This window comes from Aotus nancymaae, unplaced genomic scaffold, assembly GCF_030222135.1.
Source record: "Aotus nancymaae isolate 86718 unplaced genomic scaffold, 86718_ANA_hifiasm-v0.15.2.pri h1tg000014l, whole genome shotgun sequence".
In the NCBI taxonomy this organism is placed as follows: Eukaryota; Metazoa; Chordata; class Mammalia; order Primates; family Aotidae; genus Aotus; species Aotus nancymaae.
Genome location: NW_026988425.1, coordinates 13,914,960 through 13,940,596, shown reverse-complemented (window position 1 = coordinate 13,940,596; position 25,637 = coordinate 13,914,960). Strand labels below are relative to the sequence as shown.

General features: G+C 39.9%; 1 protein-coding gene across 1 annotated transcript in view; it reads left to right on the top strand.

Moving 5' to 3' along the window:
- DNAH5 (dynein axonemal heavy chain 5) overlaps positions 1-25,637 on the top strand; it is a 373,821-nt gene that overhangs the window by 316,022 nt on the left and 32,162 nt on the right. Inside the window, exons 66-71 of the mRNA XM_064375875.1 lie at positions 356-599; positions 1,576-1,690; positions 2,192-2,382; positions 12,627-12,748; positions 14,939-15,088; positions 21,858-22,103. Coding sequence (XP_064231945.1) covers positions 356-599; positions 1,576-1,690; positions 2,192-2,382; positions 12,627-12,748; positions 14,939-15,088; positions 21,858-22,103 — 1,068 coding nt within the window. The remainder of the gene's footprint in view (positions 1-355; positions 600-1,575; positions 1,691-2,191; positions 2,383-12,626; positions 12,749-14,938; positions 15,089-21,857; positions 22,104-25,637) is intronic.

The window sequence follows — 25,637 nt, the reverse complement described above, 5'->3', positions numbered from 1 at the left end:
TCAAATGATCCGCCTGCCGCAGCCTCCCAAAGTGCTGAGACTACAGGTATGCACCACGATGTTCAGCTAATTTTTTTGTATTTTAGTAGAGATGGTGTTTCACCATGTTGGCCAGGCTGGTCTCGAATTTTTGACCTCAAATGATCCACCTGTCTCTGCCTCCCAAAGTGCTGGGATGACAGGCATGAGCCCCTGCGCCTGGCCCTTCTCCTTTTTTTGATGTCCGTATTTCCTGCAGTCGAGTATGATAAATGCAGTACAGAAGCTTGAAAGCAGCCATGTAGGTTAACGTCTTAAGGAATACTCAACAAGAGTTGTTAATTGAAGTAGGAAATATATGTATGCAAATTAACAGGAATTGGAGAAAGAAAGAACTCATCTGATGGAAGATGTAACTGCAAACAAAAGAAGGATGAAGGAACTGGAAGATAACTTGCTTCACCGCCTCACAAGTACCCAGGGGTCCCTGGTAGAAGATGAGAGTCTTATTGTTGTGCTGAGCAACACAAAAAGGACAGCTGAGGAGGTAACACAGAAGCTAGAAATTTCTGCTGAGACAGAAGTTCAAATTAACTCAGCCCGGGAGGAATACAGACCTGGTGAGTTTGGCAATGAAAGGCAGATGTCACAGGAAAATGAAATGAGAGATAAATGAGAATTAGAGAAATGGAAGGATGTGAGGGAGTTATCCAGATGATTATGCAAAGTAGAGGTGTTTTGTGGAATTTCTGTTGGGAAATATTCAGTAAAATGGAGGTCAAAACATTTTATAATGGTATAAATTTTCTAAGTATTTGTCATTCACATTAGTTGGCTAAGGTTCTCATGAACTTATTTTGATGTTAGTAAGTAAAGAAGGAGAATTTTAAAAAGTCTGATGACTACAAATTAGTGAAGTCTGAGGAATTAGTGCACCAGTTGTTTATCATCTGGTAACACTATGCTGGTATTTTGTGTATAGTCTTTGTATTGGGAAGGTAGTTCTGTGGTCTCATGGGAGATTTTTATCCTCAGCCACCAATTTGCAAATTGGCCTTGTACAAGAGAAACCTGCTAAATAATTCAGTTGGCTATCTTTTAGTATTTTATTATTCCTCTTAAAAATAATCAAAGTGTCATTTATTGATAGAGAGGCAGAAGCGTCTTCTTTGCAACGGCTTATTTTGCAGACTGGAAGCCCAGGTCAGGCATGCTTCTCCCTGGAACTTGAAGATGAGGTCCCCAATGGCTACCTCACTTGCTGGGTATTAAACACAGAACCTTTGAAATCCTTGTGGTTGTCTTTTCTACCCGTAGTGAAAACAGTAAAATATATTTACCAGGGGTCTAGAGATTCTAAAATGAGAAGTACCATTTAATAAATACAAATAGCCAATTACTTACAAAATGTTGTAAATAAGAACTAAATATGTTAACAAATGAGTATTGCTTTGTATCCCACATCTGGTAGGCAGCCACTGATAAGATATAAAAATAAAAGTTGCTGTTTTCATTTAGAGTTCAGGCTGATCCCTTTGCACGGGTCATTTATTTTCCTCTCTCGTAGCACATGCAACCTTGCTCTTTGTCTTCCAGTGGCTACTCGGGGCAGCATCCTCTACTTCCTCATTACTGAGATGCGCTTGGTTAATGAGATGTATCAGACTTCACTCCGCCAGTTTCTGGGCTTATTTGACCTTTCCTTAGCCAGGTACGTCTGTCCTAGGGAAGCCAAGCTGAATTCTCTATCTGTGGACTAAAATGATGACTTTACATTTATAACTTCTTTCTCCTTTCTTAGTAAGAGTCGTTTTCTTTTTTAAATCTCAGATCAGTGTAATTACCAGTGTGCTAACAAATCATTCTGATTTGTCTTATTTGTCATTTTACGCCTAGAGAAAGCTCTACCAACTATTTATCCATTGATTTGATTTCTTTGGCTGCATGTATTTCTGTTAAACAAGAAAATCCCTAGATATTGTTGTGAGTGATCATGCCCTGCAGGTAGAATTGATTTAGACAATATTCAGGGTTCTGTTATGTTATTTCATGTTGAGAGAATGCTTGTTATTTTAGATTTAGGAGGCTTACTCTTGTGTAAAAATAAGAATTCTTCCTCCAAGGTTACTTATTTTCCATTAAAGACAATTGTTTTTACAGAGAATTGAAAAGGGCAGTGGGATAAGCCTGATTTAAATGTTCTCCTCACCAGGTCCGTCAAGAACCCAATTACAAGCAAGAGGATTGCTAATGTCATCGAGCACATGACCTATGAGGTTTATAAGTATGCTGCCCGAGGGCTGTATGAGGAGCACAAGTTCCTGTTCACCTTGTTGCTTACCCTAAAGATCGACATCCAGAGGGACCGGGTCAAGCATGAAGAGTTTCTCACTCTTATTAAAGGTCAATATCACAGTAGAGACGATAGCACACAGGTGCAGATGGAGGAGTTACTGTGAAAGCCCTTAACAGAACATTTTTTGGTTACAACAATTTGCTTGCATTATGTAAATTTGCATTTGAGTGAGATAATTTATTTGTTCTTTTCTTGAGTGATAACTGTCTATTGAGGACCTACTGTATACCTGGGCATGGAATAGGTATTGGGACATGTCAGTGAACAAAAGCCCTTGAAAAGCATATATAGATTTAGGGAGGGTGGCTGGTGTGGTGGCTCACGCCTGTAATCCCAGCACGTTGGGAGATCGAGGCAGGTGGATGATGAGGTGAGGAAAGGAGTTTGAGACCAGCCTGGCCAATATGGTGAAACCTTGTCTCTACTAAAAAAAAAAAAATACAAAAGATTAGCTGGGTGTGGTGTCATGCGCCTGTAGTCCCAGCTACTCAGGAGGCTGAGGCAAGAGAATCACTTGAACCCAGGAGGCAGAGGTTGCAGAGAGCCAAGATTGTGCCACTGCACTCCAGCCTGGGCGACAGAGTGAGACTCTATCTCAAAAAAAAAAAAAAAGGAACTTTATAGTGAGTGGGAAGATAGTGAGTCCTATGGAAGACAGAAGACAGAGCAGGATGAGAGGGGTGGGAAGTTACAGGGTATGTGAGTGAGGCGGGAGAAGCTTCAAGGTTTAAGTGGGGTATTCAATGGGACATTTAATGGGGTGGCATGCCTAAGAGATTGGTAGGTAGGCAAAGACCTGACAGAGTAGGCGGTGCTGGCCATGGAGACATTTAGGGGAAGAGGGTTGAAGCAGAAAGGATGGCATCAGGGCCTCTGGTGGAGTGAGGCTCGTGTGACGTAAATAAAACAAAGTGACCGGGTGATGAGTGAAGCGGGTGAGGACACTGTGCAGCCCATCCTGTGCATGATTGATTCTGCATCTGCTGAAGCATTGCTCACAGCCAGGTCCCCCGGGCCATTCGAACGAAACAGCCCAGTGGAAGGCTGGAAAACATAAATTCACTATCACATTCTTGAATGTCTTGAAAAAAATATTTAGAGCAACTGTGTGTCTTAGTTCTCACTGCTGTAAGAAGTTACTGTAGCCTAGGTGGCTTATAAACAACAGACATTTATTTTTCACAATTCTAGAAGTTGGAAGTCCCAGATCAGGGTGCAGCACAGTGGGCTCTAGTGAGGAGCCTCTTCTGGCCTGTAAACAACTGTCTTCTCATTGCATCCTCACATGCTGTGGAGCAGGGAAGAGGAAGCAAGCTCTCTAGTGACTATTATAAGGGCACTAATCCCATTCCTAAGGGCTCTGCCTTCATGACCTCATCTAATCATAATTATGTTCCAGTGGCTCATCTCCCAGGACCGTCAGAATTGAGATATAGAGTTTCAACATATGAGTTTTGGGAAGACACAATGTTCATCGCATAACACTATGAAAATGATGCCAGGGACTAAATAGATTTATCTAGATGCGTTTCTAAACCAAGTCTTTAAAGATAAAACATAATTTCATCTAGTAGAGGATTTTCATTCTTAACACGGAGAGTAGATTTATAGGGGAACTTGCAGATGACCCCTAGGGGAGCAGTAGAGAAGTAATGTGGATATATGCACATCCTGTGCCCTGGTGGGGGGTATAGGTCCATAGTCATACATATGCAAATGTATTTTCATATTCATATACATATTCATGTGTGTGTGTGTGTATATATATATGTGTATATATATATCTTACAGTAGCAACAAAGACTCATCTGTTTAGATTTATACTTAGAAATGGTTAACTTATGGACAGTCTCTCTGTGTCTTTAATTGTCTCTGACCATTAAACACTTACTCTTTAGCTATATTTGAATTTTATTTTCCAAATTTCCTAAATTGGAATAATTGACAGATGAGTGTCTGGAGAGAAAGATGTGTAGATGTAAAAGTTGCTTTCTCTGGTGAAGCCTTAATATGTTACTGATTTCTGCTCATGTGGGCACCTATTGCTATGTATTTTCCTCTAGAGACTGCTTTAAATGTGTCCCAGAGATTCTGGTATGTGGTGTCTTCGTTCTCGTTGGTTTCGAAGAACATCTTTATTTCTGCCTTCATTTCAGTGTTTATCCAGTCAACATTCAGGAGAAAGTTGTTCAATTTCCATGAGGCTGTGCGGTTCTGGGTTGGCTTCTGAATTCTGAGTTCTAACTTGATTGCACTGTGGTCTGAGAGACTGTTTGTTATGGTTTCCGTTCTTTTGCATTTGCTGAGGAGTGATTTACTTCCAATTATGTGGTCAATTTTAGAGTAGGTGTGATGTGGTGCTGAGAAGAATGTATATTCTGTGGATTTGGGGTAGAGAGTTCTGCAAATGTCTATTAGGTTTGCTTGGTCCAGGTCTGAGTTCAAGTCCTGGATATCCTTGTTAATTTTCTGTCTCGTTGATCTGTCTAATATTGACAATGCGGTGTTGAAGTCTCCCACTATTATTGTGTGGGAGTCTAGGTCTCTTTGTAAGTCTTTAAGAACTTGCCTTATGTATCTGGGTGCTCCTGTATTAGGTGCATATATATTTAGGATCGTTAGCTCTTCTTGTTGCATTGATCCTTTTACCATTATGTAATGTCCTTCTTTGTCTCTTTTGATCTTTGTTGCTTTAAAGTCTATTTTATCAGAGATGAGAAGTGCAACTCCTGCTTTTTTTTGTTCTCCATTTGCTTGGTAAATCTTCCTCCATCCCTTTATTTTGAGCCTTTGTGTATCCTTGCTTGTGAGGTGGGTTTCCTGGATACAGCACACTGATGGGGTTTGGCTTTTTATCCAATTTGCCAATCTGTGTCTTTTGATTGGGGCATTTAGTCCGTTTACATTTAGGGTTAATATTGTTATGTGTGAATTTGATCCTGTCATTTTGATGCTAGCTGGCTGTTTTTCCCATTGGTTGATGCAGATTCTTCATTGTGTTGATGCTCTTTACCATTTCGTGCATAATTGGAGTGGCTGGTACTGGTTGTTTTTTTCTATGTGTAGTGCCTCCTTCAGGAGCTCTTGTAAAGCTGGTCTGGTGGTGATGAAATCTCTGAGTGCTTGCTTGTTCTCAAAGGATTTTATTTTTCCTTCACTTATGAAGCTTAGTTTGGCTGGATATGAAATTCTGGGTTGAAAGTTCTTTTCTTTAAGGATGTTGAGAAGAAAGGAGAGATCTAAAATTGACACTCTATCGTCAAAATTGAAAGAGCTAGAGGAGTAAGATCAAAAAAACTCAAAACCTAGCAGAAGACAAGAAATAACTAAGATCAAAGCAGAATTGAAGGAGGTAGAGACATGAAAAACCCTTCAAAAAATCAATAAATCCAGGAGCTGGTTTTTTGAAAAGATCAACAAAATAGACAGACCACTAGCCAGACTAATAAAAAAGAAAAGAGAGAATAACCAAATAGATGCAGTAAAAAATGATAAAGGGGATATCATCACAGATGCCAGAGAAATTCAAACCATCATCAGAGATTATTACAAACAACTCTATGCACATAAACTAGAAAACCTGGAAGAAATGGATAAATTCCTGGACAGTTGCCTCCTCCCAAGCCTAAACCAGGAAGAAGTCAAAACCCTAAATAGACCAATAACAAGGTCTGAAGTCGAGGCAGCAATTAAGAGCCTACCACCCAAAAAAAGCCCAGGTCCAGATGGGTTCACAGCCGAATTCTACCAGACATACAAAGAGGAACTGGTACCATTCCTACTGAAACTATTTCAAATAATCCAAAAAGAAGGAATCCTTCCCAAATCATTTTATGAGACCAACATCATCCTAATACCAAAACCCGGCAGAGACTCAACAAGAAAAGAAAATTACAGGCCAATATCCATGATGAACATAGATGCAAAAATCTTCAATAAAATACTGGCAAGCCGATTACAACAGCACATCAAAAAGCTTATCCACCATGATCAAGTAGGATTCATCCCGGGGATGCAAAGCTGGTTCAATATACGCAAGTCTATAAATGTAAATCACCACATAAACAGAACCAAAGACAAAAACCACATGATTATCTCAATTGATGCAGAGAAGGCCTTCGACAAAATTCAACAGCCCTTTATGCTAAAAACCCTCAATAAACTAGGTATCGACGGAACGTACCTCAAAATAATAAAAGCTATTTATGACAAACCAACAGCCAATATCATACTGAATGGGCAAAAACTGGAAGCATTCCCTTTGAAATCGGGCACTAGACAAGGATGCCCTCTCTCACCACTCCTGTTCAATATAGTACTGGAAGTTCTAGCCAGAGCAATCAGACAAGAAAAAGAAATAAAGGGTATTCAATTAGGAAAGGAGGAAGTCAAATTGTCTCTATTTGCAGACGACATGATTGTATATCTAGAAGACCCCATCATCTCAGCCCAAAATCTCCTGAAACTGATAAGCAACTTCAGCAAAGTCTCAGGATACAAAATCAATGTGCAAAAATCACAAGCATTCCTATACACCAATAATAGACTTAAAGAGAGCCAAATCAAGAACAAACTGCCATTCACAATTGCTACAAAGAGAATAAAATACCTAGGAATACAACTAACAAGGAACGTAAAGGACCTCTTCAAGGAGAACTACAAACCACTGCTCAACGAAATAAGAGAGGACACAAACAGATGGAGAAACATTCCATGTTCATGGTTAGGAAGAATTAATATCGTGAAAATGGCCATACTGCCCAAAGTAATTTACAGATTCAACGCTATCCCCATCAAGCTACCAACGACCTTCTTCACAGAACTGGAAAAAAACACCTTAAACTTCATATGGAACCAAAAGAGAGCCCGCATAGCCAAGTCAATTCTAAGCAAAAAGAACAAAGCAGGAGGCATCACACTACCGGACTTCAAACTCTACTACAAGGCTACGGTAATCAAAACAGCATGGTACTGGTACCAAAACAGAGATATAGACCAATGGAACAGAACAGAGGCGTCGGAGGCGACACAACATATCTACAACCACCCGATCTTTGACAAACCTGATAAAAACAAGCAATGGGGAAAGGATTCCCTGTTCAATAAGTGGTGTTGGGAAAACTGGCTAGCCATATGCAGAAAGCAGAAACTCGACCCCTTCCTGACACCTTACACTAAAATTGACTCCAGATGGATTAAAGGCTTAAACATAAGGCCTAACACCATAAAAACCCTAGAAGGAAACCTAGGCAAAACCATTCAGGACATAGGCGTAGGCAAGGACTTTATGACCAAAACACCAAAAGCATTGGCAACAAAAGCCAAAATAGACAAATGGGACCTCATCAAACTCCACAGCTTCTGCACGGCAAAAGAAACAGTCAATAGAGTGAATCGGCAACCAACAGAATGGGAAAAAATTTTTGCAGCCTACCCATCTGACAAAGGGCTGATATCCAGAATTTACAACGAGCTAAAAAAGATTTACAAGAAAAAAACAAACAAGCCCATTCAAAAATGGGCGAAGGATATGAACAGATACTTTACAAAAGAAGACATACAAGAGGCCAACAAACATATGAAAAAATGCTCATCATCACTGGTCATTAGAGAAATGCAAATCAAAACTACATTGAGATACCATCTCATGCCAGTTAGAATGGCGATCATTAAAAAATCTGTAGAAAACAGATGCTGGAGAGGATGTGGAGAAATAGGAACACTTTTACACTGTTGGTGGGAGTGTAAATTATTTCAACCACTGTGGAAAACAGTGTGGCGATTCCTCAAGGACCTAGAAATAGAAATTCCATTTGACCCAGCAATCCCATTACTGGGCATATATCCAAAGGATTATAAATCGTTCTACTATAAGGACACATGCACACGAATGTTCATAGCAGCACAGTTTACAATAGCAAAGACCTGGAACCAACCCAAATGCCCATCGATGATAGACTGGACAGGAAAAATGTGGCACATATACACCATGGAATATTATGCAGCCATTAAAAATGAGGAGTTCGCGTCCTTTGTAGGGACGTGGATGAACCTGGAAACCATCATTCTCAGCAAACTGATACAAGAACACAAAACCAAACACCACATGTTCTCACTCATAGGAGGGTGTTGAACAAGGAGAACACATGGACACAGGGAGGGGAGCACTATACACGGGGGTCTGTTGCGGGGGAGTGGGGGGACAGCGGGGGGGGGGGAGTTGGGAAGGGATAGCATGGGGAGAAATGCCAGATATGGGTGAGGGGGAGGGAGGCAGCAAATCACACTGCCATGAATGCACCTGTGCAACAACTTTGCGTGTTTTTCACATGTACCCCAAAACCTAAAATGCAATAAAAAAAAAAAAAATATGTTACTGATTTCTGGCCTCAGTGACTCTAGTCCCCAGTTTCTGAAGCTTTTCAATGGATAGTTGTTCCTCAACTCAGGCATGAAATGTATTTCTATATGGAAATAACTTTGAACAGAGTGTCCAGCTCTTGTTGGAATACTGTGAAGCATATCACAGTTTGGCATGATGATAGCAAGCATAAAATTTAGAGTTAGGAAGATGAGATTTAGAGTATGTGTTGGCTTTGTCACTTTCTTGTGAGTGATCTTGAGCTGGTCGTTTACCTTTTTCAAGCTTCAGTTTCCTCATCTATAATACAAGGATACTAAAATCTACGTAGTAGGATTATTGAGAATTTATATAATTTATGTAAATCCTGATACATAGGATTTGCTTAGCAAATGATGGGCATCTTTATATTATCTTTGGCATTTTTGTCATTTTAATCAGTCTGATACTTGGATGGGTTGGACAGGTTGTCATGGGTCTTTGGGTTTCAACAGCTGTTTTAACACTGCTTTATGAAAGGATTTCAGAGGAAACTTTGGATCAGGATTATGTTGCAAATCTGCCCTTCAACAGTTAGGTTGATGAGAGCTACCTGGTGATACAGAATCTCTCTGTAAGGACTTTAAAATCATTTAACATAATTTAAAATGTAATTTAGATAGTGTTATGGTGCAAATGTTTGTATCCCACTAAAATTCAGTTGTTGAAAACCTGAGCCCTAAGGTTAAGGTATGAGAAGGAAGGTTTTTTTTGGGAGGTGATTAGGTTGTAGGGGCAGAATCATCATCTAAGGGATTGATGCCCTTATAAAAGAGGCTCAGGCAGGTACGGTGGCTCACTCCTGTAATCCCAGCATTTCAGAGACTGAGACAGGCAGATCACTTGAGGTCAGGAGTTTGAGACTAGGCTGGCCAATATGGTGAAACCCCATCTCTACTAAAATACAAAAAAAAAAAAAAAAAAAAATAGCTGGATATGGTGGCTCATGCCTGTAATCCCAGCTAATTGGGAGGCTGAGGCAGGAGAATAACTTGAACCTGGGAGACGGAGGTTGCAGTGAACTGATTTTGCGCTAATGCACTCCAGCATGGGCAACAGAGCAAGACTCCCTCTCAAAAAAAAAAAAAAAAAATGGTTCAAGAGAGACCCCAGCTCCTTCCACCATCTGAGAATTGCAATAAGAATATGGTCTTCTGGCCAGGCGCGGTGGCTCACGCCTGTAGTCCCAGCGCTTTGGGAGGCTGAGGTGGGCAGATCACAAGGTCAAGAGATCGAGACCATCCTGGCCAACATGGTGAAACCCCGTCTCTACTAAAAATATAAAAATTAGCTGGGTGTCGTGGTGCATGCCTATAGTCCCAGCTACTCGGGAGGCTGAGGCAGAATTGCTTGAACCCAGGAGGCAGAGGTTGCAGTGAGCCGAGATTGCACCACTGCACTCCAGCCTGGTGCCTGGCGACAGACCGAGACTCTGTCTCAAAAAAAAAAAAAATGAATATGGTCTTCTATGAACCAGAAGTGAACTCTCACCAGACACCAAATCACTGGTGCCTTGAACTTCCCATCCTCCAGAACTGTGATAAATAAATTTCAGTTGTTTATAAGCAGAGTGCCACCTAGAATATAATATTCTGTTGTAGTAGTTATTGAGCCGAATAGCTACAACAAATTTCATTAAAAAAAAAATTTTTTTTTTAAGAGACAGGGTCTTGCTCTGTCACCCAAGCTAGAGTACAGTGGTGCAATCACAGCTCACTGTAACCTCAAACTCCTGGGCTCAGGTGATCCTCCTGAATAGCTAGGACTACAAGCTCATGCCACTACACCCAGCTAACTTTTAAATTTTTTGTAGAGACGAGGTCTCCTTATGTTGCTCAAGCTGATCTCAAACTTCTGGGTTAAGCTATCCTCTTGCCTTTTCCTCCCAAAGTTCTGGGATTACAGATGTGGGCCACTGCTCTTGGCCTCAACAGTGTTTTGATGCTGGTCTTTTAGTCATTTCTAAGATGGGAAAGACTCAGGCTAGACTATTCTCTAAGTCTGTCTGAGCTGTGACAATTTATGATTGTGTGACATAGCTTGTATAAAACTTTCATTATAAGCATGTATCATTTTTACAAAGAATAAATCCAAACTTACTTTTTGCTTTTCAAAGCAAGAGTTTGAGAAAAGAAGGGAACGGCACAATTCTCAATCATTTTGACAATTTATTTTGAGTTACTCCTTTCTCAGCTGTTTACTTATCAAGGGTCTATTTATTTGTTACCACAATCACTATTTGTGCCTCACTGTGTACTTTGTGAGCGGGAGGTTAGTCAGGACATAGTTACCCTCTACTTAACAATGCATAGTACTCTGGCCTGTGAGGAACATTCTTTCCTTTCTGTGAATAGCCTTTCCCTAACCCTCTGGTGAGTGTCTTATTCTTTTCAGTTTGTTGGAAAATGGACAATTGCCATGGAAATTGGTGCATAATTTTGTTCAACACAATGCATTGTCTTTAGATCTTTGCTCCCTGGCATTAAAACAATCTGTTTTCATTTTATGAGCTAATATTTTCATCAAATTGGCTTCAAGGCCATACTTACCTCATTGTAAATACATTAAGATGGATTTGGCAAAAGATAACAATTTAGTGGTATACATGGTGCTTGGATAAAATAGAGATTAGCTCAATAAATATCTTGAGTATTGTTATTTGTTTATAACCTACTCTGTTCGAAAAAGGATTTTTACAGTGGCCAAATGGATTGATTTCATCCTTTTAAGAATAATGCGTAGGCCTGGTGCAGTGGCTCACGCCTGTAATCCAAGCACTTTGGGAGGCTGAGGCGGGTGGATCACCTGAGATCGGGAGTTCGAGACCAGCCTGACCAACATGGAGAAACCCTGTCTCTACAAAAAATACAAAGTTAGTCGGGTGTGGTGGCTCATGCCTGTAATCCTAGCTACTTGGGAGACTGAGGCAGGAGAAGCACTTGAACTCAGGAGATGGAGATTGCGATGAGCTGAAATCTCACCATTGCACTCCAGCTGGGCAATAAGAGTGAAATTCCATTAAAAAAAAAAAAAGAATAATGCGTAGAGCATATCTTCCTTGATATTCTTCAATCGATATTACTTATTAAACAGTACATTTTATCCTAGAGAAACAGTATATTTTATCCTAACTCTTAAAATTTGGTTGCTCACACATTCGGTTTTTCTGAAGTGGGCAACAAAAACATTTTTAAGGTGTCGTTTATCTTACGTTGCTGTCAGTTACATGAGTTACATGAGCTTTGGTAAATCGTCAGCAAAAAGATAAGGCCAGTAACAAATGGAAATGTTTGTTGTGGTTAGCTTATGGTATAACCACAGACATAAGTGACATAGCATGGGGACCCTTGGGGTGTGTTAAGGTGGATGTAAGTAATATACTGATTTATAAAAGAGAATCCTTCAGACACATGTAGTACTACTAACATTTCTAGATAAGTTATCTCTTGAACATTAGTTTGTGCTAACATTGAAAAATTTTTAATATTAACAGTTGCTGCTCAGTTAGTGACCCTCTGCCACGTCCTCTGTCCTGTATTGTGTGCTTTACACACATACATCATGACACAGGTTTGATTTTACGTATTAGGAATTAGAGACCCAGACAAATGAAATGACTTGTTTCAGACTTTTTGTAGGTGAAAATATGACAGAATCCAGCATCTTCCTGGTTCCAGAGTTCTATTACTGATGATTTAAATGGGTTTTTCTAAAATTATGTATTGATTTATTAAATGTTGCATGTTTTCACTATGATTTGTATTTCTATGCTTAAAAAAGTCAAAGTAGTAAAAATAATTGAAATTAGAATAGTTTGATAAAAATTTTACTAAGTAGATTGTTTTACATTGAAGAAAGGAAAATCTGATAATTTTATGTTTAATTTTAAAGGTGGTGCCTCATTAGACCTTAAAACCTGTCCTCCAAAACCATCAAAATGGATCCTGGACATGACTTGGCTGAATTTGGTGGAACTTAGCAAACTTAGACAGTTTTCAGATATCCTTGATCAGGTAACTGTGCTTTAAATCAGCTTAAGCTAATGTTATGTTGAGCAGCTTTCTGATTTATACAGTATTTGTGGAGGAGAGATAGTTCTTAATATTGTCACTCTTTTTGTTTTTTTGTTTTTTTTACTCTTTTAATGAACATTTCTTTTTCTTTTTTAAATTTATTTATTTAACTTTAGGTGCATACTATATCTGGCATTTCTCCCCATGTTATCCCTCCCCACCCTCCCCTCCCTCCCCACCACCTGCTGTCTCTCCCCTACCCCCACCAACTGCCCCCAGTGTGTGATGCTCCTCTCCCTGAGTCCACGTGTTCTCATTGTTCAACACCTACCTATGAATGAGAACATGCAGTGTTTGGCTTTCTGTTTTTGTGTCAGTTTGCTGAGAATGATGGTTTCCAGATTCATCCAAGTCCCTACAAAGGACATGAACTCATCATTTTTTATGGCTGCGTAGTATTCCGTGGTGTATATGTACCACATTTTCTTTGTCCAGTCTATCATTGTCACTCTTAAAATGGCATTACATGTGCTTGACCTTCCTCAAAGCTCACCTACACTCTGATAAAGCATATTCCACTCTTTGTAGAATGGTATTGCAGGAAGAAATATGCCCAGGAACTTTAGTGCCATCCTGGGCCAGATGTTAGTATCACCAATCGAAGGTCCGCAAGTAGAAAAACTGATAGATCCAATTAGATTAAATAATTAGATAGACTTAAAAAGGCTTTTCCTTCTTTCTGGAGGTTAAATGAAAAGACATATGAACAGCCTGACTCTGATTGCTCAATTTCCATTCTTGCCTCTTGTTTCTCTCCCTCTTCTTCTTCTTCCTCTCCTGCCCTTCTCATTTTCTGATTTAGGCACCTGGGTATGAATCTCATGCAAACACTTGGCCTTTTATCTTTAGAAGTTATCATCCTTCTAGAATCAGCCAGCTCTGATGAATTGTGCATGTGCTGGAATCATGGAAGTTGGGTATAGAAAATTGAATTGGGACAAGCCAAGAAACAGGTTCTTGAAAATCAGGTGACCATAGAGAAATGAGGTTGGCAGCAGGGTGGCTTTATTCATTTACAAGTTGAAGCTTTTTTTTTGTTTTTGACCAGGAAGTGTCTTAAAGTTAGTTCTTGACTTCCCCAGTTTAATTTGACCAGTTGCTTATGTTCTGCTATACTTTTATGTTTTGGCTTATCACTGGTGATGTTTATTATTACTAGCATGTACTTGGGGGTACAAACCATTCTTTTGGGTTATTCCCCAAGAGGGTTATCCCCAGTGGCCTTGCCCAGACCATTGATATTGAAGTTGCTACCTTCTGCATGTGATATCTTATGCATGAAATCCCTCAATATTAAGTAGTCCTTCATGATTGAAAGAAGTTACCATTTTTTATTCTTACATAGTACTTGCTAAATATGAACCTGGAATGATTTGCCTTTGATTATATCCCAAGAAAGACATTTGAGCCCTTAATGAAAGGAAATATACCAGAGAACATAAGATGATATTTATCTGCAGACATTATTTGTTTGTTCGGTGTTTCTGATCTGCTTACCATGTAATTCCTGCCTATCTTTGGCGTTTTAAGCTCCAGAGGATAATGTACTGTGCCCTTTTACTCTTTCACAGTTGCCTGAGGGAGCAGGTGTCTGATCATTCATTTGTTGATATTAACTGGCATATTTCCAATTACTCTAGATTAATAGAGTATTGATCAAAAAGCTGTTCATTCAATAATAAACATGTATTCAATGTCTTTTTTTGTGTCAGGAGTGGTCCTGGGAAATGAGGAAACATAAGTGAATGAGATTTGGTTCCTGACATGAGAAGATTTTGTGGAGCAAATCAGACTTCGTTGGCATAATCAAAATGAGTTTCCATTGATTTTGTTGTATTCTTTACAAATTTGTTACCACAAAGGCATAGAAGAAATTAAACATCCCAGGACTCTCCCTATGTTGAAAGCTAGCTGTAGGCTGATGTTAATATAGACTGACTTTGGAGCAGATCACATTTGATTTTAGACTATCAAATTTTTTGGTACTACAATATAAAATAAAAAAATAGCCAAGGAATATAAATTACACATATCTGGAGTGGTCAGAGATTTGATGAAAAATATCTGTGCCCTATTATTGAAAGATTGTTGGGTACCATGACACATTTTTTTATCTCGTGTTTTTTTCAGATATCAAGAAATGAGAAAATGTGGAAAATCTGGTTTGATAAAGAAAACCCAGAGGAGGAACCTTTTCCAAACGCCTATGGCAAATCTCTTGACTGCTTCAGACGCCTTCTCCTTATTAGATCCTGGTGTCCTGACAGAACCATTGCCCAGGTAAAAAGTCCATATTAAAGAGAAAAATGAGAGAATGTTTTTAAAGAGAATTTATTTTAAATTAAAAAAATTTTAAATGTGAATTTCAATGAGAATTTTCTTGTAGGCTTCTGCGTGATTTTCTAGCAATTTGTGTGAAAAATGGAAAAGTAAACAACAAGTAAGTGTACTGAGATACGCGTTCGGGCTAAGTGATTCAGTAACCTTTGCTGACTAACTGCTATTATAAAAGTAAATAAGAAAACCGTGATTCTTAGGTTGGCATATAGGCATAATGTGAAGGTAATGCATTATCCTTTTATATCATTTTATATTCAGTTGAAAGTTATATGGCTGCTTCATTTTGCTAGTAGTAAAACAATGTTTCTCAAAGCAGGAAGAACGTAAAGGCATTAGGGTGAAGAGTAGACTGGGGGAGTGACAGTGTGCCCAAACCGTAGTCATTTCCTCAGAAAATGTCACAGCTCTAGATGTCAGTAGTTTGTCTTACAACTGAATTTTACATATGGTTTAAGTGTGAATCCTGTCTCCTGATGATTCATCTATTTAAAGATCTTTAATTTGCTGGCTTAGGAGCATCGGACTTTACCCGCTCAAAGGACTTGGGTCTTGCCTTTATAATGAAAAGTTTCACTCTAGTATTCAGCCCAGGTTGACTCCTGAAGGGCTTTTCCAAATAAGCCGTGGAGTAGCAATAGCCTTGGGTTTATAATAGAATGTAAGACATTTTCTCCTTCATTCTCCAGAGGGAGCTTTAAAAACTTATGGAGTAACTACCTCCAAGTCCACCAGGTACTGTGGAATCATGAAAACAACCAGATTCAATGATTTATTGAGAAGAGAAAAATGAGTTTCACAATTCGGGGCACTGAGATCACCCTTCCTTTCACTTTTTCTTCTCAGTTTCATTACTTTTATCCTGCCCAACTGAATTGTCAAATAGTTGCCTTATTTAAGGACAGTGTGGAAAGAAATGTTTGAGTAGTCTCTTTCTGATCTTTTTCCATAGAGAACTATATTTGGTTCAATGCTGAAATTTAAGTAACTCTCTTTTTGTAACTTTGTCTTCATCCCAGCTTCTCTGATCCCTGGGTTTATCACAGCCATGGCCTCCTACCTGTTCTCCTACATTTCTTCTTGTACACTCTAGTCTACCCTTCACACATTAGAAGAAATGCAAGATGGTGCCATTCATTGGCTTTTCAAGTCCTACCGTATCGGTATCTTCCCATGACCCTTATGATGCCCAAATCCTAAACAAGGTTTAGAGGGGAGGGCCTGTTGGGTAAATGTTCTCTCCTCTCAAGTTCTTATTCTCCTTTTAGAATCCTTTTGTGATTTTCAATCTGACAACTTTTTGGGAAGCATATTAGAAGGTCTACAATGTAGATACATTCAATGCCATTCCGCAAAGGCAGCATCAGGCTATATGCATTTCTTATTCTCTGCATTTTGACTAAGTGCGACTGTCTACATCTGGGGATGCCTGACTGCAAAAATGCTGCACTGTCAGAGTGTGTCTCCTGAGAGGTACACATTTGTGTCTTAAAAATCTTTAACAGGCAGGGTGTGGTGGCTCACACCTGTAATCCTAGCACTTTGGGAGGCTGAGGCAGTGAATCATGAGGTCAGGAGTTCGAGACCAGCCTGGCCAACGTGGTGAAACCCTGTCTCTACTAAAATACAAAAATTAGCCAGGTGCGATGGCCAGCACCTGTAATGCCAGCTACTCAGGAGGCTGAGGCGGGAGAATCGCTTGAACCCAGAAAGTGGGGGTTGCAGTGAGCCGAGATCATGCCACTGCACTCCAGCCTGGGTGACAAGGGGAGACTCTGTCTCAAAAAAAAAAAAAAAAAGGACACCCTCAACAAAGGGAGGTTGGCACAGGCTGAATCTGCTGCATTGGGACCAGGTATTGGACTAACGAGTTCTGCAGAGTTGTGTGAAGAGCAATGTGTGAAAATGCAGCATTCCATTTTCACTCATGCCAGGGGGGTGTTGGCTTTCTTTAAAGGTTGGTAGGCTGTACAGAAGTCTGGCTTGCCATGCCTGAATTGACTCTTACATGAGTTATTCTGGGTGTCCTTCTGTCCCCAGCCAGTGACTTGCTCTTTTCTGCTTCACGATCTCTGCATATGTTCCTTCTGCAGAGAATGCACATTCTGTGACCCACTTAGCTGTCCTCTTTGCCTCAATAAATCCCACTCATCATCCAAGCAACAGCTTAAATGCTTCTTTCACAAAGAAACCTTCTCTGATATATTCCTGCAACATTAATCAGTTTCATGCTTTCATATCACCCTGCAAGTCGTAAATCCTTCAAACTAGTTATTTTGCTATTACTTGCTCAATGTATGTCTCATCTTGGCATGGAGGTGGGGGGGCGGCAAGCTTCATAAGGACTGGGCCATTTGTTCACTGCTGTATTCCTAAAACCTGTTGCACTGCCTGAACCAGAGGAGGGGGTCATGGACCGAGGTTTATATCTGTTGTAGGAGGTGAATTATCTTACATGGTTTGTTAGTCAGTTTTTGCATTGCTATAAATAAATGCCTGAGACTGGGTAATTTATAAAGAAAAGAGTTATAAGCCTGGGCGTGGTGGCTCATGCCTCTAATCTCAGCAGTTTGGGAGGCCAAGGCAGGTGAATCACAATGTCAGGAGTTTGAGACCAGCCTGGCCAATATGGTGAAACCCCGTCTCTACTAAAAATACAAAAAATTAGCTGGGCATGGTGCCAGGTGCCTGTAATCCCAGCTACTTGGGAGGCTGAGGCAGGAGAATCACTTGAACCCAGGAGGCGAAGTTTGCAATGAGCTGAGATTGTGCCACTACATTCCAGCCTGGGTGACAGAGCAAGACTCCATCTCAAAATAAAATAAAATAAAAGAGGTTTAATTGGCTCATAGTTCTGCAGGTTTTACAGGAAGCATGGGACTGGCATCTGCTAAGCTTCTCGTGAGGCTTCAGGAAACTTTCAATCATGGCAGAGGTGAAGGAGGAGCTGGCATGTCCCATGCGAGAGCGGGAGCAGAGAGGGTGGGGAGATGCTGCACACTTGTAAACAACCAGATCTTTCAAGTACTCACCCACTCTCATGGGTACAGCACCAAACCATTCTTGAGGGACTCACCTCCATGACCCAAACACCTCCCTCCAGGCCCCACCTCCATCACTGGGGATTACATTTCAACGTGAGATCTGAAGGGGGCAAACATTCAAACTATATTATTCCATGGCCCCTCAAATCTCATGTCCTTCTCACATTACAAAATACAATCATCTCTTCCTAACCATCCCCCAAAATCTTAACTTGTTACAGCATCAAGTGCAAAGTCCCAAGTCTCTCCGAGACTCATCTCCTCCCACCTATGCACCTGTAAAATCAAAACAAATTATTTACTCCCAAGATACACTGGTAGTTAGGCATTGGGTAAACATTACCATTTCAAAAGGGAGAAATTGGCTGAAAGAAAGGGATCATAGACCCTGTGCAAGTCTGAAACCCAGCAGGCAGTCCTTACATCTTGAATCTCTGATATAATTTCCTTTGACTCCATGGCCTGTATCCAGGGCATGCTGGTGCAAGGGATGGGCTCCCAAGACTTTGGGAAGATGGGGAGACCAAGTAATGCCTGGAATTATTGTCCTGCTGGCCCAGTGAAATAATGCAGGGTGTTGGGTTGAAGTTGAAGTAAAGAAGATGAAGAAATATACTCTTTCTAATGCACGCATGTGTGGTTTCAGATCCATGCCTACTGCAGTGAGGCCTCCCCTGGGATTGCTGAGCATCCTTGCATATTACATATTTGTGCCCAAGACTCATTATAACCCTTAGGCTTGGAGCCAGTATGAGCCATGACTGTGACCTTATTTAAGAATGTCCCTTCTCCAGGAACTGGAATTATGACCAAAGGTCCTTTCTCCAGATATAAGTGAAGCAGCCTTCCCTTTTGTTACCTATTCCAGAGGTTGGCAAACTAGGGCCTGCCAACAACATTTGGCCCACTGTCTGTTTATGTTCAGCTGGTGACTTAAGAATTATATTTTCAAATGCCTGAAAAAAATCACCAGAAGACTAATATTTTGTGACAAGTAAAAATTATGTCACATTCACATTTTGGTGTCTCTAACATTTTATTGGAAGATAGCCATGCTTTTTATTTGTGTGTCTGTGACTGCTTTTGTGCAACAATGGCAGAGTTGAATAGTTGCAACAGAGATCACTTGGCCACCAAAGCCTAAAATATTTACCATCTGGCCCCTTAGTATTCTAGCATGTTAGCTCATGGCCTGGATGGTAATATCCATACTGGGTCAATGCTGAGTTATATGGTGGAATTGGCCATGCTGAGCCCCTCACTACTCTGGGGTAGAAAGTACTTGAATCTTGATGAGTTGCACTATAGAGATGCCGCAGTGATGGAGGTACATGTGGCTGAGAAACAGCTGCAACTGTGGAACGCCTCAGTGTCCAGGCTTTGAAGTCCTTCCTGATCACAAGGCTCCCTGCTTTGGTGACTGCGACTAAGTATATACATGGAGTAGGCATTTGGGGAAGTCAAAGAACATGTCAGGCAAACTTATTAAACACCTGCCAGAGGCTACAGAAAAATATGTAGGTCTTTATATACAAGTTAGAGACTTAGATATTGGATCTGCCCAACCTAGAGAATGTATTGAGAGGTATGAAAATAAATATGCCTATGCCTCAAATCCAACTGGACTGAAATTCATCTCCTCAGAACTTCTCCCAGCCAGTGAACTAGTACAGCTAGTACATCTTTGGTTTTTTAAACTGTCTGATTTTGTACTGGGAAAGCAACACAGTCTTCCCGCCTATAGAATGGAAATATAAACAAACAAATCTGAAAAAATAGTCTCTATCTTGTTTCCCTGACAGGGTTACTGTGGATAGCATTGAGTAAAGAGGAAGGAAGGGTGAGCCTCTCTGTGAGTGAGGGGCTCAGATACCGTTTGGTCATTTCATTGCAGGTGGCCAAGCCCTGCCAGGGAGGGCCTGGCCACCTCTTCTTGGACCTTTGGGAAACCAGGTAGAGGCCTTTCCCCAAAGCCATCTAGAAATAGTTGCTAAGGCAGGAAATCCTGTGTTGCAAAATTGGCATGCCTTTTAATCTGCCATTGGTATGGGGCAACTGGCAGTATGAGGAGGGATTATTATTTTAAAAGAAGGAGAAGAGAGCCATGGTAAAAAGGCCCAGCTCCTTCTGAATTAGCTGCTGTGAGTTAGGGAATGGGAACGCTCCCCTTTTTGTGTTTTGCGTTCTCATGAGGCAGATGGACATTTCATGACTACTGATTTTCAGAGACCCTCTACCTGGCTATATGAATGATGAAGCTTGTTTGAGAAGTCTCCACACACCAGGTGGAATCAGAAAGTAGGAGACCAAGCCAGTCATTAAACAGTCTAGACTCATTTGGCTCCCATTTCCCCTCTCTTACAAGATCCGAGAGGACATAGTAAGCCAGGAGATTCCTCTGTGGTGGCCACTTCTCTCTCATTGTAACCTACAAAGAGGGCAAACATGAGTGGGAAACATCACACCAATTAATTTGTAAGCTCAGATTCTTGGGGTACATTTTGAGGATGAATAGGGGATAGCAAGATATCAAAGATAAGGGCTGAGCCCACCTTACTGGCTGAAAATCAAACTCTGATGTTTTAAAGTCAAAGATAATGACTGAACCAGCCCCAGCTCCCCTTTGGTCCAGGTCTCTCTGAAACCTTTCTGATTCAAGGGAAGCTCCACCTGAAGCTGTTCTGTGTTTCTCCGGGGATTGGTGTGGGGAGCTCACCTGCTTATTAGCCCTTGGAAGAGTTACACATCATGTTGCACCCCTGCCTAGGTTATGTGAAAATGATTATTGTGGGAAATGCTGCTGGGGAGAGAAGCTTGGGTTTTACCCATTGGAGATGGAAGAAAACCATCAGAATAGGAGGAAAAATGATTTTGAGGCAATTTGATTATTTAGAAGGCAGAGAATATAGACTAAGGGTCATATTCATAATACCATTATGTATTATGGTATTATAAAAATAAATTATAACTTTTATAAAATTTATAAAAAATAAATTTATTAGTCAAAAAATAAATTATAACTATTTTACCTCATTTGAAAAAGGACTTCTTGTTACCAGAATTTTTTTCTATGGTTGTAATAAAGTTGACAAAATCTGTGCTATTTCAAGTGTGGATTTCATTCAAAACAAAATTAACAGTAAAGGGGTGAGCCAAATATGGGAAGGGGTGACAGCAATGATGAGGAGAGAGGTTATGGATTAAGTCTTTAAAAACTCATTCATTCATTCAACAGATATCCAATACATTTCATACAAGTAGTCATTCAATAATTATCTATTTGATCAGTACCCATTACATTCCAGGGATAGGGTTGCTTACTCGATTTTTTAAATGTATATATATTTGCCTTAAAGCATCCTAAACAATAGTTTCTAAGTGTTTTCATTTTCTAGTATATTGAAATGGGTTTCAGACCAGGAGTCATACAACTTTGTTTTTTTTTCAGCTGTCTGATTTTGTACTGGGAAAGCAACACAGTCTTCCCACCTATAGAATGGAGATATAAACAAACAAATATGAAAAAACAGTCTGTATCCTGTTTCCCTGATAGGGTTACTGTGGACATTGTTGGGATAATTGCAAAAATGAATTTTGGAAACCACACTACATTATCTACATGAAAGAGTTGGAATGACTTTTGCTGACTTGTGTACTGTTTTTGGCAGGCCCGCAGGTACATCGTGGACTCCATGGGAGAAAAATATGCTGAAGGTGTTATTCTAGACTTAGAGAAGACGTGGGAGGAATCTGATCCTCGGACGCCACTCATCTGTCTCTTGTCTATGGGCTCAGACCCCACAGATTCCATCATTGCCTTGGGGAAGAGATTAAAAATAGAAACCCGTTATGTGTCCATGGGCCAGGGCCAGGAGGTCCATGCTCGAAAGCTCTTGCAGCAGACCATGGCGAACGTAAGACTGAGTGTCTACTTTTGTGCCATGCTGTTCATGTTACAGGTTATGGAATAGCAATGCAGAAAAAAATACAAATCTAATCATTAGGAGTTTAAATTTATATGCTGCATGCTGTTTATGTCCATTTTTTAAAAAAAACATAGCATGTTTTTAAAAAAAAATTTTTAAGCTAACATTAAAACTTTTGAGGCAATGTGCCAAATAAATAAACTACCCAAGAATAGCTAAGTGGATGGTCTACTCAGTAAGATGAAAACAAAGTATTGAATGCAGAGAATGGCAATCCCAAAGAAATGGGATTCTGTGGGTGAAGATAGAACATCAGAGTTCTCACCTAAGAAGCTTAGATCACCTGGGCACGATGCCTCACAACTGTAATCCTAGAACTTTGGGAGGCCAAGGCAGAAGGATTGCTTGAGCCTAGGAGTTCAAGACCAGTCTGGGCAACATAGAGAGACCCATCTCTGCAAAAAAAAAAAATTAACTGGAAGTGGTGGCCTGTGCCTGAGGTTCCATCTACTTTGGAGGCTGAGGTGGGAAGATCACTGGATCTGGGAAGGTAGAGGCTGCAGTCACTGCACTCCAGCCTGGGTGACAGAACAAGACCCTTTCTCAAAAACCAAAACAAAGCAAAACACACAAAAAAGAAACTTAGGTTAGGGTTCACGTCTATGCTGGATAAAAGAGAGAAACTGAAGTCTTTTTGTTGTTGCTGTGTTTTATATTGGATTTTCTTTCTATTTTGAATTGTGGATGGTGCCAATTGAATTTTTCAAAGGGTAAAGATTAGATAATTTATTCAGCAGTACTGCAGATTTCTGAAGAAAATATAAGGGAAATGTGAAATCTCTAAATTATCAGTTTTACGTGTATCTCTGCTAAGACTTTAGATCTAGTATTTTTTTTTTTTGAAAGACAAATAACTCATGCTTCTCCAGTCAGTGATCTAAAATTGGTTGTAGAAAAACACCTCAAGATTATGATCTGGATCTTGTAGATGATTTTAGCAAAAATATTTTATAGATTAGATATTGAGGAAATTATCATTACATGACCCCCAATTTTGCCTGAGTTGCATTACACAAAGATCTTCTTATACTTATGGTATAATTCATGCAAAAGATATGGTTTATGATTTTCTAAGGCTCTTGCTCTTAGTGTGGTCAGATTCCCAAGGAAGGTTCTTCCACATTCTAAAGGGTGTATGCTCTGTTACCAGGAGTCTGAGAACTAGTGGGAGGCAGGTGCTAGCAGGTCTCAAAATTCAGCGGGTAATCGTTCTTTCACCTGGTTTCAGTGTGGTACGTATTCTCTCAATGTGCTGATGAAATCCTCCAGTCTAGACCCTGTCTGTTTTACCTTCTGTAGAAAATCTACTTCTAATTTTTCATTAAGGCAGGCAGGAACATGTTAGGGGACTTTCAATCTTCTTCTTTTAGCAAATCTTTTTTTTTTTTTTGAAGAAAAAAAAAGGAAGAAAGAAAGAAAGAAAAAAAAAGAATGAAGAAGAGGAAGAAAAAGGAAGAGAAAGAGGGAGAGAGAATGGGAATATTGCTTTATTGCCCAGGCTAGAATGCAGTCTAAAAATGGGAATTGAAAACCTCTTTTATACCAATAATTGTGCTTAACAATGGAGACAGGAAGGAATAAGGGAAGAAAATAACAAACAAGCAGCCAACCAATATTTCATTTAAACCTATGAAATGCTATGCAATTATTGAGAAGTGATTTACTTCCAATTATGTAGTCACTTTTGGAATAGGTGTGATATGGTACTGATAAGAATGTATGTTTTGTGTATTTGAAGTGGAGAGTTCTATAAATGTTTATTAAGTTTACTTGTTCTGGGACTGAGTTCAAGTCTTGGATATCCTTGTTAATTTTCTATCTCGATCAGTCTAATATTGACTGTGATGTTACAGTCTCCCACTATTATTGTGTGGGAGGCTAAGTCTCTTTATAAGTCATTAAGAACTTGTCTTATGTATCTGGGTGCTCCTGTTGTTGCATTGATCCTTTTACCATTATGTAATGTCCTTCTTTGCCTCTTTTGATCTTTGTTGCTTTAAAGTCTATTTTATCAGAAGTGAGAATTGCAACTCCTGCTTTTTATTTATTTATTTATGTTTGCTCTCCGTTTGGTTGGTAAATCTTCCTCTGTCCCTTTGTTTTGAGTCTTTGTGTATCGTTGCATGTGAGATGGGTCTGGATACAGCGTACCGATGGGTTTTGGCTTTTTATCCAGTTAATAATATATATGAGTTTAATACTGCCATTTGATGCTAGCTGGATATATTTTTGGAAAGGCTGATACTGGTTGCTCCTTTATATGTATAGTGCTTCTTTCAGAAGCTTCTGCAAAGCAGGCCTGGTCATGGTGAAATCTCTAAGTACTTGCTTGTTTGCAAAAAATTTTATTTTTCCTTCACTTTTGAAACTCAGTTTGGCTGGATATGAAATTCTGGGTTGAAAGTTCTTTTCTTTAAGGATGTTGAATATTGACCCCCACTCTTTTCTGGCTTGTAGGGTTTCTGCTGAGAGATCTGCTGTAAGTCTGATAGGCTTCCCTTTGTGGGTAACTTGACCTTTCTCTCTGGCTGCTCTTAGTATTTTCTCCTTCATTTCAACCCTAATGAATCTGATGATTATGTGCCTTGGGGTTGGTCTTCTTGAGGAATATCTCTGTGATGTTCTCTGTATTACCTAGAGTTGAATATTGTCCTGTCTTACTAGGTTGGGAAAGTTTTCCTGAATAATTTCCTGAAGAGTATTTTCCAACTTGAATTCATTCTCTTCGTCACATTCAGGTACACCTATCAAACATAGATTAGGTCTTTTCACATAGTCCCATATTTCTTGGAGACTTTGCTCATTCTTTTTTATCCTTTTTTCTCTAATCTTGACTTCTCGTTTTATTTCGTTAAGTTGGTCTTCGAACTCTGATATCCTTTCTTCTGCTTGATCAATTCGACTGTTAAAACTTGTGCATACTTTGCGAAGTTCTCGTGTTGTGTTTTTCAGCTTTATTAATTCACCTATATTCTTCTCCAAATTGTCTATTCTTGTTAGCATTTCATCAAACCTTTTTTCAAAGTTCTTAGTTTCTTTGCATTGGGTTAGAACAAGTTCTTTTAATTCACAGAAGTTTCTTATCATTCACCTTCTGAAGTCTACTTCTGTTAATGGAACGCACTCGTTCTCCATCAGGGCTTGTTCCGTTGCTGATGAGGAACTGTGATCCCCTGTAGAGTGAGAGGCATTCTGATTTTGGGTATTCTCAACCTTTTTACGCTGGTTTCTTCCCATCATTTTAAATTTATCCACCTGTCGTCTTTGTGATTTCCGACTTTCAAATTAGGTTTCTGAGTGGACGTCGAACTTGTTGATTCCCAGCACCAAAATATGAGCAATCCACTGCGCCGGCCAAAACAGCGATGTTAAGATTGATGGTGCTTTTCTGCCTGGGAATCGGCCAAAAGGGGACCCAGTCCCACTCACTCTGCACCAAGAACTGCTGCACTGAGGCGCCAG